Source organism: Plodia interpunctella, chromosome 23 (assembly GCF_027563975.2).
Source record: "Plodia interpunctella isolate USDA-ARS_2022_Savannah chromosome 23, ilPloInte3.2, whole genome shotgun sequence".
Lineage (NCBI taxonomy): Eukaryota > Metazoa > Arthropoda > Insecta > Lepidoptera > Pyralidae > Plodia > Plodia interpunctella.
In genome coordinates, this window is record NC_071316.1 from 122,472 (window position 1) to 138,179 (window position 15,708).

General features: G+C 35.0%; 1 protein-coding gene across 2 annotated transcripts in view; it reads left to right on the forward strand.

The window, feature by feature from the left end:
- The window catches only part of LOC128680149 (cell adhesion molecule DSCAML1-like), a 204,901-nt gene that overhangs the window by 44,969 nt on the left and 144,224 nt on the right, over nt 1-15,708 (forward strand). The window contains exon 1 of one of the 2 annotated variants that reach the window (XM_053762992.1): nt 10,746-10,949. The exons of the other annotated variant lie outside the window; for it this stretch is intronic. Within the exon in view, the coding sequence (XP_053618967.1) occupies nt 10,892-10,949 (58 nt within the window). The 5' untranslated portion in view covers nt 10,746-10,891. Of the gene's footprint in view, nt 1-10,745; nt 10,950-15,708 lie in introns of those variants that run through there. 2 annotated transcript variants of the gene reach the window in all.

The following is a 15,708-nucleotide window of genomic DNA, read 5'->3' on the forward strand; positions in this document are numbered from 1 at the left end:
GCTAGTGACTATACAAAGCGAAGCATGTAAAGTAGACCTACTGTTGCAATACAACAATTAGGAATGAGGATATGCGGTATAGTTATTTAATGGCAGGTATCACACAAAATTATTATTAAGATTTCAAAGACAATGTTTTTTATGATATAAGTGAATAGAATAACAAACAATATCCTTGTGAGTCGCACTCGATACGGTTACTGGTGTTGTGACTCCACATTATCGGGAACTTTGCACAATGTCGCAGATTTTTGGAACGATGTGTTGCTGTTTACTGTCGTGTGGCTTTGAAACTTTCCAGTTTGATTTGATGTGCATCATACACGTCGAGGAGATCGGTGGAAACTATTTTTTTCGGGAATAGTTTAAATGTATGTCCCTGCTCTTCATTCTAAAAATCGGCCTGTGAAAAAGACAATCGATTTCACACATTTAGGTAAAATTCAAAATTATACTTGTGTTTCTTTGTGATGCTTTATTTTCCGCAACTTTATCATCTCGTGCTTTCGGTTCCATCCACGGCTCTGTCACGCGAAAGCTCTGATTCTGCGTAAGGAATAAACCTTTAAATTTTGAAGATTTGGCTTTGATTTTATGACGGCCTCCTGTCTAACAACAATATTCTTTGTGAATGTGGGTATTACCTATTAGCTGCCAAGGCTTTTGTTCCATAGTCGCCTATTTTAGGGCGGAGCACACGACAAACTTACGCTTTGTATTACGTCACTGCCTGGTTGCTGTCTTAGATCTATGTCATTTTACAAGCATGTGGAGTTGCATTAAAAGTGGATCTTGAGCTCCGACGCTGTGGCAAAATGCAACTGAGGAATCACTCAAATAAAAGTGAGGGGAGAAATACTCGTATGTTGAGTAAAAACTTGTTGAATACATAATATCTAAAGTGACATCTCCTGTATTCGACTGGCGTCGAGACAGAGCTACTGAAAAATTAATAGCCCAGCTTCTGGGCGAATCGATCCGGTATTTATGGAAATAGCATAATTTTAAAATACTTGTTGTTCATTGCTAACCAGCTGTCCTCTAGCATGCCGTGGCCAAGAGCCTCGGCGGCATGAAGGTCGACACTGATTACTTTCTTGAGGAGTTCATTCTTAGCAGTGGCTATTTCAATATGATAATCATTTGGAGAACTTATAATATATACATAAATTTAATGTTTGACCATGAATTCGAAACAGACTTTCGCATTTATTTGTATGAAAAATTGCCCATTAAAATATGGTTTCAGTAGTACATATCTAATTTTGGTCTTTTCTCAATTATTGAGGAGCTCTTAATGCGCGAATAGTATAACTTACTTTGTTTCTCAAAATTCACAGATAGATCTCAGTGGCGCAGCACAAACGCCCATAAAAATATAAGAGCATTTCAAAAAATCCACCGCTTGCCAAATAATACATTAAATTTATGAGAGTTGCGACAATTTCGCAAAATAATCCGGCGTCGCAATCTGCGGCCCCGCCCCCGCCGCACAGAAGAAGGACGTAAGTGGCAAACAGCAATTTCTCAACACTTGCCTTGCCAAGTTTGGGCACGTTCAATTATATAAAATATATGCATGATATGTCTTGCGCCTCTCAACAGGAAGAGATAAAGACGCCGCGCGCTGTGAAGCTAAATAAAAATTAACGTGTTTGATTTCAAGTGATACTTACATGGCTCCGGCGTAACCATAGGGAAGGCCAGTGCCTGGCCAATGCCTGGCCAATGGATATAAAATAGTAGATGAAGATTATGAAAATAACCCGTCTTATTATTTCACGAGGTGAACAGAGCCAAGAATTGCGAAACTAGAAGGTCATGATAAGCTTATTGATGGGGTTCAGATTCAATAATCACTGAAAAGAATTTCCAGTTTACAATCTTATTTTTTATTGATTTTTACAAGAGGAAGAGAAAAACCTGACACTTGGTAATAATATAAACCCATAATAAAAATAAAAATTTATTTCAATGTGTTTCTTTGTCACTAAAACCAGGAAATATTAGGTTTTAACAGCTCAGTCTTTATTTTTTCTCCAAGATAGTGTCCCGACTTGTCCCGGCGTCCCGCGGTGTCCCGTGTCACGCTCGCGTATGCTCATATTTTTAACAAACAACCCTGAAGAGCCGACGAATAAAAACAGAATTTATGTAACATTCAGTGCCAACTTCTAACCCTGACGTCTTCAATCTTTCTATTTTAATTATTTTCATTTCAATAATATTTAAAATAAGATACATTTTGCCCATGCTTTCCTATAAAAATGATTTTTATATTATTTTCTTAGGGTACGGAATATGTTATAGAAAATTGGTATTGTGACTTTAAGGGTATTGAGCACGAGCGTTGTGTAAAAGTTTTACATTTCTATAATGTTGTTACACTTTTCTTAAAATATTTCTTTCGCTTTACTTAACAGTAATGTGAGTGACTGACTGGGACACACTGTACCCGAAATGACATGTTCTTTATAGGCACTGAGAAAGTAGATAAGGTAGGAATTATTAATTAATTAATAATTTCTAAAAATATTGTGGAAAGCACCTTCACATTTCAATTATCAACAAATTTAGTAAGTTTGATGGCGTGATCACTGGCGCTAATAGACCTTAGCCTAATTCGCTAAATCGGTTTCTAGATAACCTTCAAACGCCTCCAATAGTCCATATACCTAGATTCCATTCCGATGTCTGTTTGCAGCCAAAGTGGCTTTTAATATTCACAGACAAACACACAACACACAAAACCGTTTAAGGGAATGTCGACCTCCGCCGGGGTGTGTACTACAGAATCTTCAGCGCACGATGAATTATCACTTCGTAACGACATTTTATAGACGGAAAATATTTAGCATTTGTATAATTCCAGCATAAAAGTCAGACGAAGGGAGGAAGGAAGGGATCCATAAGCAATAAATAGTGAACAAAAATATTAAACACTATCGGCCCGCCCTGGCTTCTCCCAAAAAATCCTCTGTCTTCTCTCTCTAGTATAAAAGTAATCTATGTTATTTGTCTATTTCTGTGTCCAATTTCATCAAAATCAGCCCAGTAGTTTTTGAGTTTATTCGTTACAAACAAAAACAAAACAAATATTTTCTATTTATAATAATAGTATGGAAGTATGGTCATCGTCGGAAAAATCGAAAGTTGTAAAAGTTTTGACCCGTGCAGAGATCAGTGAGCAAACTACCCAGGATCAGGTTAGACAATCCTGGTACCGCAGAAAGAAAAGGGCCGATTTCAAATGAAATGGGAAAAGGCAGTGTACGTAATAGAAGTAACAAATGTTACTGGCTTAGTATTCCGACAAAGTAATTAGCACTGGTGCCTATACTATAGAAATACTAACGTCTGTCTTCACAATCAGTTAAGTTCAAAACATATCGTCTTGAATTCATTCAATTTTTCTATTCCTTAATTCAGATTCACAACCAGCGTATAATATTGTAGGCGTTACGTTACCGAAACGTCAAAGTCGCCGTTCCAATAGTAGGGCCCCAGATCGATGCTTCAGATTTATTTAGTGCTTTCCCAGACACAGCGGCGACACGCGACCCATATTTTAGACGGGAATTTATTGACTCCCATATTGGTCTGGGAGTTAAGAGATACATACTGGTATTAGAGCACATAACGATAATTACATTTAGAGGAACTAGTGTATCAATATCTTGAAGCCAGTGTTATTGTTTCATTGAGGTTTCTGGTCATCATTATCTCCTCATCTGAATGCGTTGCCAATTCCTTCTTCAGCAATATGACGTCGACGATCAGGGTCCGTTTTGTTACTTTTTCTTCTCCTCTTCGTACGGCCATGGACATCGTTAACTGCAAGACTATTTGCAGCATGTCCTTTTGGAAGAACACCTTCCTGGTCATCTCTTTGTTCCTCCCATTTGCTAATATTTCCCAGAACAGGTGAATCACAAACTAAAGTGCAAGTTTCCTCAATATAAATTTCGTCGGCGGAAATATTTAGTTTGCTGAAATAAAGTGTTGATCGTGACCAGTCAATTGATCTCCCGTACGTGAGTCAGATTGCAGTAATTCATCGTCACTCTTCATCATTCAAACATTTTGTCCAACCTGTATTTTCATCGCTTCTTTATATCTACAAGAGAATATGTAATCTAGAGTCCCAAAAGAGTCTTATAACAGTTTTACTTATGTACCTCTATATAATCTTTTAGTATACTTTAATGATTTTGTTAGATGAAGGATGTATTTTGTTTAATTGAAAAAGTATACTTATTAACGTAAAACCCTTTTTTGATTTGAAAACTCTTTTACCATTCAAACTTTATACGCTATCTATAACAAAGGAACTAAGTAACAAGCAAAGTTAAATGAAACATTGCAGAAACAAATACAAAACAAAAGGCATCGTCAGAAAAATCTTTGACAAAGATCGCCGAAATAGTTGTCACACTCGTTTATTAGAAGCCAGCGGAGCGAGCTCGCGGAGATAAGGCCGCGTCGCATCGTGTCGCGTCGCGTTGCGTCGCGTCGGGTCGCGTCGCGACGCCGCGTCCGTCACTTATTAACTTTACGCTCCGTCGCACTACTGTCCGACTTTTTCCACTTATTGTGCTGACGTTGTAGATAGAACAATAGGAAATTACTCGTGTTGAAATTTGGTTTAGTAATATTAGACGAAAATTTAAATTCATCATATGTAACAATGCACATTTGACCTTTTTAATTGTTAAGGATTTTCTAGCATTGATCATAATATGTTTTAATTTTGATACGTTGTAGTGAGGCTTGTTGCTAATGACGTTAAACTATGAGCACATTGATTTGAATATGCATCGCGTTGAACAAGTGCAGCAGTTAACTGCATTTGTTTAAATTATACTATTACAGTATGTAAACATACTCAGGGAGGTAGTTTTAAGCAGTAATAACTATATACTGTTGGATATTACAACACGTAGCACGAGTCTCAAGTCCAGTCAGTCCAGTCTAAAAAGGTTTCACTCCTAGATATATTATTTTAGCTGACGGCTCTAATTCTGACAAACTCTGCGATGCGAAGATGCCTGCGCCCAAATAGAGATATCAATTCATTGGTTCATTGATATCTATAATGACTTTATTGAATTGAAATCTAATAAAGATTTCAATTTTGTTTGTTTTTTTTTTTTATCAAATGACTGCTGAATACTTGTTTATTCTAGATGTTAGATAAGCCATTGAGACCTGACTAGAACGAAAAAACATAGTATGAGGTATCTGGATGACTGGTTAACTATAATATACAGATTTACATATTTTATAAAACTAGTTACGTAGTACGTTAATAAACTATGCTTCGTTTTCTTAATTTCTTTTTGAAGAGCTCCATTACTATTCTACTAACTATTCTTTGGACTTATGTTAAAAAAATGCTGAATAGACTAATTATAATATTAGTCAGCATTTTTTGAGGGGTATGGCTGTATGAGCGGAGATAATTATATCCGCTCATACAGCCAGATACAGTTTAGGATTAACATATGAGGTTCTTCCTATCCCTTAAATTGGGTCCGTATTATATTATAGGAATTTAAAAGCTTTGCACGTAAAACGTTTGTTCACAAAATTTCTAAAATCACAATAACAAACATTTAAATTGGGTACTATAACTAATAGAAATACTTAATGAATAAAAAACATGAGGTTATGCCCGCGGCTTTGCCTGCGTTGACTACCCACGGGAACCTGTTCTATTTCTTGATGAAAGTAGGAATGAGTTCGCCTTTCTTCTAAATTGTACTAAGTTTAGTGGATACATATATACAATCTTAATTTAACAATATTTTAGTTGGGATTTTGATAACACATTTTGCAAACAATTCAATTCGAATAACTGCAAATCGATAGTCCATCGACAGGGCATAAATCTCGTCCGGCATTCCGAATACAATTTAAGACGGCAAACAACGACCGGGCCGGCGCACGGCCGCCGGAATGATTTACGGTCGCCGGTTAGATCTCGCACCTACTCCGTTTACTATCTCATAGGTACGAGCGTACCCACATGGTTGAAATAGTTAACACAGTTTAGTTTATTCTTTACAATGTTCTACAACCAACACTTAATGAACATCTAATTAACTTCTATATATAGACGGCTATTGTTATGTATTTTTTCTTTTATAGTCTTTTAAAGCTTAAACCGCATGATAAGATCACAATAAAGCATGGGTCGATGTGCTGCTGACTAGTCTGAACTCAAAGTGGAGTGAGACACGCAGCGGGAAACAAAAAATTGAACTAAAGATGTGAAAAAAATGAATTTGAATCATATATGTTTACCAGTCTACAGAGTACGCGATAAAAAAATTACTGACATTTTGTTATGAAAATCACGCGGGCGAAGCCGCGGGCAAAAGCTAGTTATGAAATAAAATACCTGATTTCACTGAAAATGGGTAGACACTTAGAATTTTAATTAACTTCTAAGTAAATAAGATATTTTTGCATGAAAAGTAATTGTGGCTGGGTGCCCGTGCTCGTGGCCCGCGACGTGTAATGGCGGGGCAGACGATGCGGACTTCACGCTTTTATTTATCTTACGTTGACGTTTTCAATGATCTGTTATTGCGACGTTTTATGTTATTTTTCCAAAATTCATTTTATTTATTATTGGTCAGCAGCAAACTAATAATTATTTTATTTATAGCAATCATTAGACTGAAACAAATAAAATAAAACTGGTACCTTAATACACAGTTGTACAAATTATAACATCTGTAAATCGCTTGTACAGACATTAGTATTTTATTGCAAATGCAAGTTCTGGCATAAATATAGAACTAATTGTATTATATTTAATAATTCCAATGGAAAAAACATTGGATGCTGTACGAGCTATGTTTATTAAGCCAGTAAATCAAACATTTTTCTGAGAAAATTTGAACTGGAATATTTTGAACAGCTTTTCAATGCGGACGCGCTTGCGCTCAGCTAAAAGCTGACACTATAAAAAACCTCTATTAACCTAATGAACAATGGCATCATACAAAGACTCCCTCCATACATCATCAATTTCCCAACGCGCTGTGTCCGTTGTATTTGCTCATTTGATTGTCACACCGAACGCTTAACGTAATGAGCTGTGTGATTACACTACTTCATATCGACACAGTGTATAATATTCATATACATCGATGATTTCGATAATATCAGAATGTTACAATTCATGGTGACGCGGCAATGTAGAACGAGCATGAAAGGTAACGGCTGGATGTGACGCGTCGTAGTACAAGCCCCGAAATGAGGCTTGGGTATGTGAGCGCACGGTGTCGACGTAAAAATCCCGATGTTTTCGGACGAAAACAGAATAATGTATTATAAACAAATGAAAGCGAAGTGTTTTTGTGTTTATCCAATATGTTCGAAGCTATATACGCTTAATACGAGTGTCGTACAATGTTCGGAACTATACAACATGTACTTGAAGTCATTATCATACTCATGATTTTCCTGTATTATACAGGGCTGAGATGATGATAGTTTATTCTTATCTTCAAAGAGGAATCAAACACTCATCTTACATTTATACCCTGCTAGCTACCCTCAGAGGGGTTTCCCGCGTACTTAAATAATTATACATTTCTTGAGTTGAAAGTACTCTATGTCTCTCCATCGTCAACCAACAGTACTATATTTCAATGAAAAATTAAAAAAATATATAAATTACGTAATATCCTTAACCGATTAGTGAATATTAAATTAACACAATAATTTTGTCATTGGTTTCTTCATTTGATACAGTAGCTATCAAATGATTATCTAGAGTTCAAGTTACTTAAAATATTTTCCTTCGACGAAATTGTGTCGACGGGTTGTTGAAACTGAAGCTACTCTCCTCGGAATCGTACTGAACCAGATTTCCGACAATAATATTACATCACATAAATAACTAGTTAGTTCGGCCAGTCTCCCACCTTGTTAACGTAACCGCCTGACGTATAATCAATTATGAATAACAGATCGCCGCCATCAATCCGAGATCGGGCGGCCATCGACGCGCAATCCGATGGCCATTTGTTTCTGTTGGTACTACAGATGACAAAGCTAATAGATTATTTATTTTATTAAGAGCCGTCTTGTCTTGAAGTTTTCCAGTATTTGTGAAAGCTGTCTAAAACATTCGCGATCTGGTTCTTAGCTTACTTGTTTGTTGCGATATACGAGGTAGTTATATTTGTCTAGGAGTAGTAAATATAGAAGATATTGAACCTATAATTTCGCTTCATCATTAAAAATATAAATAATACAGGTATTAAGAAGAATATTCTGGCATGCAGTGGGAGCAGTGGCCCGCTGAGTCAGTACGTACGTACAGCTTTTCTAAACAGGGTTGACGACACGGTGGTAGACCATATAGTAGAAGCGTAAAAAATAAACCCAAAAAAAAAATATAATTTTTTACTATGACCAGTATTTATGCATCACAGCCACAGAATTTAGATCATAGTAAGAATGAAATAAACTTGTATAACCTATAGGCATACATAGGTGCAAAGTCTATTTCTATTATGTGCTAGCATGTGCCCGATACAGTCTGATCTAGATAACATTTCGTTAAATATTCCGGTGGCTCCCCAGGGCTATGCGCCGATGAGAAACTAGACTGTAAGAAAATCCTTGTTTCATATTGCGATTTGTCTTCATAAAGTATTATAACGAGCAAAAAGTGTATAGCTAGTTTTGTTATTGTTGTATGGAAAAAAAGTAACCTTTTGGTTATAAGGTTCTGTATATTTGGCGATACAAAGGTAAAATAAAGCTTTGTAAGCTGGCTTTGTGAATTGTTTATTTGCCAACCAAAGTCAATTCAGAGTTATTTCTCTATTCGATTCGATATAGTCAAACAAATTTTCAGCATTTCTGAGAACAATTTAGTGTGTAACACAATTTAGTGTGTAGCTTTGCAAAAGTAGTAAAAATTTGTTCAGTGTTTAAAATAAGTAATTAAATATAATTACATAGCGTTAAACAAAGTCAGTTTCCGTAGTCTGTCCATCCCTGTGCTTGATAGTGTGGTTCCTGAGGAGGGTTTAAGTGTATAATTTATTATAGTTTCACCCGAGCGAAGCCGGGAGGCGCCGGTAGTATTTAATACATATCATCTTTTTTCGCGGGTCTATTGAAATAACTTTAGAAATAAATCGTGACAAAAAATTTAATACAAAGCAAGTACAAAGTTATTGCAACCCACGCCTACGCTTTCATCATTTGGTAACAATTTTGTTGAATTCATCTACTTATGTATTATTGATCAGGTGTTTCATAGAACACAGTAATGTCACTAAACGTCAAAATGTGAGTTGTGTCTTCACCATTCGGCTTACAAAGCGCTTGATATTATAACACACGAGTGATTCCACACTGCAGGTAGCTACGCCGAGTATAAACACTAAAGAGGGATTATCCACTGTCGACGATGCATTGAGCCTCTTATTAATAGATTATACAATCAAAGGTAAATGCTGTATTGCAATGAATCGTCGTCTCTTGCTTGCTTTTGTCACGTAACTCGCATTACAAATAAGAATTAAATATTGGGAGTTTGTATATAAAATATAAGCAAGTATTTTGTTTTTCCTATTCTTGTTTATTTTGCAATCAATTCAATTGCCCATATTTGCCTGACGTCAACCTTAGGGAATGTAATTGTTGCGTTGGTATCACGTCAAGACAAGGTGGTTCTTATTTCTTAGTCGTCTCCTATGACATTGACGGAGGGACATGAAGTGGTCCTATTCTTGGATGGGAACCACACGACACAAGAAGTTGTATACTTCTACGCCATGCACTTTAAAATATTACTAAAATATACATTTTGAAATTCATACTTGTGAATTCTCTTCGCCTAATAATGTAAATATCGATTTTCATTGTCTATTTCTTTACACACCTGTGACAAAATCTTCATAACACGCAACGCTAAAAGAGATTGTACTCTATATCATCGAGATAGAGTTTCAAATCGTTTGAGAGTGGGCATCAGCTGCATATGTTAAATTTTAGATGTGTACGCGAAATTCCATAACATTATGTAAACGCATCTGCACAGTGGACTTTATTAAAGGGGATGCGGAGCCTACGAGGTAATGAGCAATTTTGTGCGACGCTCAGTCGAGTTACACTATGAACAAAATAAAACTGGCCAAGAGCAAGTCGTACTCGCTCAGGAAGGATTCCGTAGCAACAAAAAACTCTAAACTACTACTAGTATTTCGGAACGAGGACCTCTTACAAAAATCTTACAAGACACACATGTATCTCACAATGAGAAATAAACCATTTTATTTTATAACGAAGCTATGCCCTAGAGTTACTGATCCATGGAAATTCCATTACAATTATCGTATATATTTAAAACAAGTATTACATGCTGACCAATCTATCAAAATTCTGATCATTGTATGTTTTTACATTTCATTTATTCAACATTTAAAAATAAATCCCGGTCTATCATTTCTCGACTGTCACTCGCACTGGTAGAGAGACTATAAATAAAATACTATAAATAACTATTATAGGAATTAAATAAAAAACTATCTATAAAAGATTCTCAAATATATCAAAATCAAGTAAAAACAAATTGAATGATTCAACAAATACAAAATACATAATTGTACAGTTACGTTATACACGGCTGATTCCCAACGCACTAAATTATATTGACACCAACTGAACTCTCGTACTCGTAGGCATCTCGTAGCGGACGGCAGTAGCGAGTAACCGCGCGGGCCACGCGCACGTCTACGACAGCACTACGACGCTGTCATCGGCTACGAAAAATTCCGTGCGAATAATTTAGTTGTAAAGTCGTTTTAGTGTTATTGTTTTGTATTTATTATATGTAGTCGTGTTATGACTTAGTGCGATGTTCAAGATGAAAAGGATTTGTCATCTCATCTTTAGACTCCTGTTTTTACTTGATGGTGAGTTTTTTGTTAAATTAGAATTTGTGCCGAACGCTGGGTGTGCGAGGAATTATTTATTTCTAAGAAGTCTTTTATATTTCAGAAGTTCCTAAATTAATTGTGAAAATATTTTTATACCTAAGTTGAAACAAATTATATTTTACAAAACAAATATACAACAATATTACGTGTATGACAATTTAGTTCGGTTTCGTTTCGTTAATTATTTTTATACCTAAGTTGAAACAAATTATATTTTACAAAACAAATATACAGCAATATTACGTGTATGACAATTTAGTTCGGGTAATTTTATTCAAGCAACATTTATCTATATAAATTGATGATTGTTTCTTTTACAAATACAAATGTAAATTGCTTAAAAATATAACAACTTTTGTCAAGTTAGCAGAAAATGGAAGCGTATCTGTATGACTTTTATCAAACGTGATATAAAATAATGGGTGACACGTTGTCCAGCAAATGATCGGACGTTAAGCCACGGAGATTTAATGTGACGCCATATAACAGGATGCTTATGTACTTTATACGGGAGAACTGAGAAAAAGTTTATAGGAACTGTTTTTATAAATTTTTTGCTTTATTACAAACACAATTTGGAATTTGTCATACGGACAAGACGTGTAAAAACAGGTCAGTAAAAATATTTTTATTATCCAATGAATTGAATAACTTATATATATATATATATATATATATATATATATATATATATATATATATATATAATATATTAATTATTATAATTATATATATATATATATATACTTACAACAAATCGTAGAACAATAAATTGACGTTTATGATGGATTTCTAGTTGCTAGTATTTTACATGTAAGGCGAATAAATAAACAACCTCGTTAGAATTCCAGGTATTTGAGCAAACATTTTTAAATATAAAACAAGCACATTTCCTGCAAATTCTCACGGGGTAAGAGAAGAATGTCTCGAACGCCTTCACTCGCAAACAGCGCAGTAAACATCGCCGCTTCCCGCGGGAGAGTTATTACGAATTCAGATATTTTGCTGTGTTTAAACTCCGCCTCCCCAGGGACCTCCCGTCCAGGTCATGATGAAGGGAACAAGAGTAAGGAAGGAAAAGTTTCAAAGGGCAATTTAAATGAGGATATTGCCCGAGTATTAGTTCTTTCAACTTTTACTATTCATTATCATTGTTGGACAAAAAGACATGAGTCCACCTCGCCACGCCTCAGTTGCATTGTAATATGTAAATAACGACTATGATTACTACCAATTTCTTGTCCGACAAGTAAAATCGTAGTTGATGAAAAGCAATTTAGGAGTATTGAGTTGAATAGCATCATGTCACTTATTAAATAAATCACTTAGCGGCCCAAAGCCGCGAGGGTTTCCGTGTGCTGACCTCCGAACTTCAATTCGAAGATGGCGCCCCATGATGTTGATGATGTCACTCATCACAGAGTCGAAAACTGTTAGAAATTTTAACGGTTTTTGTGAATTTAGAAATTCATCGACCAGGATTATACTACCCATCCACACACCTATACATACACACATTTCATGACAACATCCAGTTGTCATTAAAGTATTCCTATACTTGGATGACAACTGAATGTTGTTGTGAACTCTAAATAAAATTAATTAATCAAAGTGACATTACGATCAGTGAAATAGTAAATGCTACGGATACGATAGGACAGGTTGACTTTCTTATTTTCCTTATATTTTACTATTATCATACATGAGCTGAAAAAGTAAATAGTTAGTTATTGTCACTACATTTCTACTTTTTCTTTTATGAAAATAAAAGGGAAAGTCTATAGAAATTGATTAGGTATAGGACAACATCAACCACACAACACGGTCTGTTTCCGGCTGCGGCATGTAGCGCGACGTGTGCCCCGACGCGGCTCACTGGGAACACGAATATGCAAACAAACATTATTTTACAGCTAAAATTTCAGCAAAACAAGGAAGATTAAATTGAAATTTAAATGCATTATTTCCATGTAGATACTTAAAATATTATCTACATAAGGAAGTTTCTTATAAATTATAGCCATTTTATTGTGAAAACCTAAAGTATCATCTAAATAATAACATATTAAATTTTACTGTGAACAAGAAAAAGTTTGGGCTAAAAATAATTATTTGCAACACTATTATTTGTAGACATTTAATTATCATTTTGTTAGTTAATTATGTTATTAATTCATTCACTTAAGTTCGAGTATACTAAGAAATGAAGAACCTAGAACTGTTAAATACATTTAAGTCGTTGCGTGCGAAATAAGCATTAAGCTCTCGGAACTAACTTCTTTGTTAATAAATTGTTGATGTTGTTGGTGATCAGCGTGAAATGGGTGCACATTGTTGTGGTTACCTACAGTATCTACAGTGGGTATCTACCTCAAGTATAATTTTCTTTATAACGACAAAAGCACAAATATATCGACCGTTGTCATTAAGAGATCCCTACATGGGACAAGTCCGGCGTTGACATTCTTATATAAATTTTAATCTATGTACTTCGTATAATATAGTTATTACGGTTATTTTGCCCACAACAACTAGAAAAAATAAAGTTATTGCAAACATATCACCAAGCATGACAAACTGAACATAGGTTTATGTCACAGCAGTCCAAACAGTCTGCATTCGTATGTCTGTGGCTTTTACACGTCAAATATTCGGAAACAAGCGCGGGACTGCATGCAAGATTGCTTTTTGACGCAAAACCCAATCTCGAATGTTAGACAAAACAACAAGCCAAAATAGAATCGCCTCCCCCGCAAGCCAATGACAGATGTTTTGGGACTTCATGGAAAGTTAGCTTCCAAATTTATTAATACAAATTAGTTGCAATAGAAATGTCTGAATGGGGTCTTTAACTACACGCATACCAAATTTCATCAAAATCGGTCCAACAGTTTAGCCGTGAAAGCGGAAAAGATAGGCAGACTTACGCATTTAAAAAATTAAAGTATGTATTGTTACAAGATCCATAGTTTATCTCGTTCTTTAGATTAGCGTGTCGATTACGTCACTGCCAATAAATACATCACACGTGGTAACCATGAACACGGAAAATTATGTTTCAGTTTACTTTTATAAATCCAAAAAAGATCATTGAAATGTTCAAATTAAAAGGAGAGATCATTTCGACTTCAACTTCAGTGAAAATAACACATTTGCCGCCCCTAATTGGGCAGTTTTGTCATTTTTATCGTCTAATTTAAGGCTCCATTGACGTTTCCTTCGTTTTTTATCGACATCCATTTGTTATCGCCTTAATAAGGCTCCGGAGGACGCACAAGTTGGAATGTTTGAGAAAATGTTATTTTTGGATACATTTTATGGATTTTCAAACTTCACTCTAATTAATTTTTATGTTGTTGAGGAAAATTCTGACGTAGAAACCTTGTATTTTCATTATAATTTAGCGAGAAATAAGATTAAGTTTATTTTGAAACTTAAATAACTCTAGGACATTACCTATATAACTTTTTGAATGTATGTTTTTAACTGGGATCTATGAACCTCATATTTTTTCATTGTAAAAGTTCATATTTTCCTGTCGTTTCAGACGCACGGCAGCTCTCTAGTCCATATAAAACCTTCTTGGCTTTTCATATCCTCTTTTCGCTTCCATTTTGGTCACGCGGAGCTCGGCTGAAGACCTTCATTGGCATAAGATAGAGAAGATGTGAGACACTATGGAGCTTTCATCTACTACATCGCATACATTCGTTTGTAATTACAATTTCCTCTAAATAAGTAGATTTAGTACTTACAAAAGTTCACCATTTTGATTTGTTTGAGAAAAAAGCGTGTTATAATAAAACAAAAAAGATTTTTATTAATTCATTCACATCTTTGGCGGAGCCATTTAACGGAGTAATATTATTTTTATGTAAATTATTAAAATTAAGTAAAATGTACCTAGTTGTGATTTGGAGCGTGTAATAGTATGCATTTGTTTCTGCCTTTATCTTACATATACAGACATAGTATAACGTATTTATCCCTTACGGTGTAAACATTGAATTGATGAATTGACTCCGCATAGCGTTATGATTATCTCCTATGAGAAAAATCTGTATTGCCCTCTCCTTGATCGACCTTATCTCTGCTTCTATGCATGGAGTAAGCCCTTTTATTGGTCTAAAAAATGCTCTTAAGAACGTATCATAGCCTTTCTATTCTTATCCAAAGTCTTAATTAATATCTTCATAGAATCAACAATTTATTCTCAACATAATTAATTTCGGCGGATCGACAGACAAGACCTTTTCATCTCAACAATAATCTGCTTGACAATGAAAAATGGCGTCAGAAAATTATTAAATAAATATGTACACGGTTCTCTTGGATAATTCACGCTCGTGTTAATTTTTCTTTGTTCTGTAATTTCGAAGGAAATTATTATTCAAGTTTTGTTCTCAGTATTAAATAAACTTTTTAAAATTATTTTCTTCTACGTCGCATTTTGTCAATAGCTGCAAGTTTATCAGCACTACCCCACAAATATTATAGATACGAAATATAAGATGTGTGTGTGTGTGAAGATGTTTATTATTCGATCTCGCTAAATATACTGAACGACATTCGGTGAAATTATTTACGCGGGTAGAATATAGCCTAGAATTGTGCATAACTTTTATCCTAAAGTCCTGGGAGCGAAGCACAGGGGCGCAGCTAGTCTTCTTTACACATACAAACTGTTATAGAAACACGATATTGAAATTAATTGAAAGAAACATTGTTTTCAAGA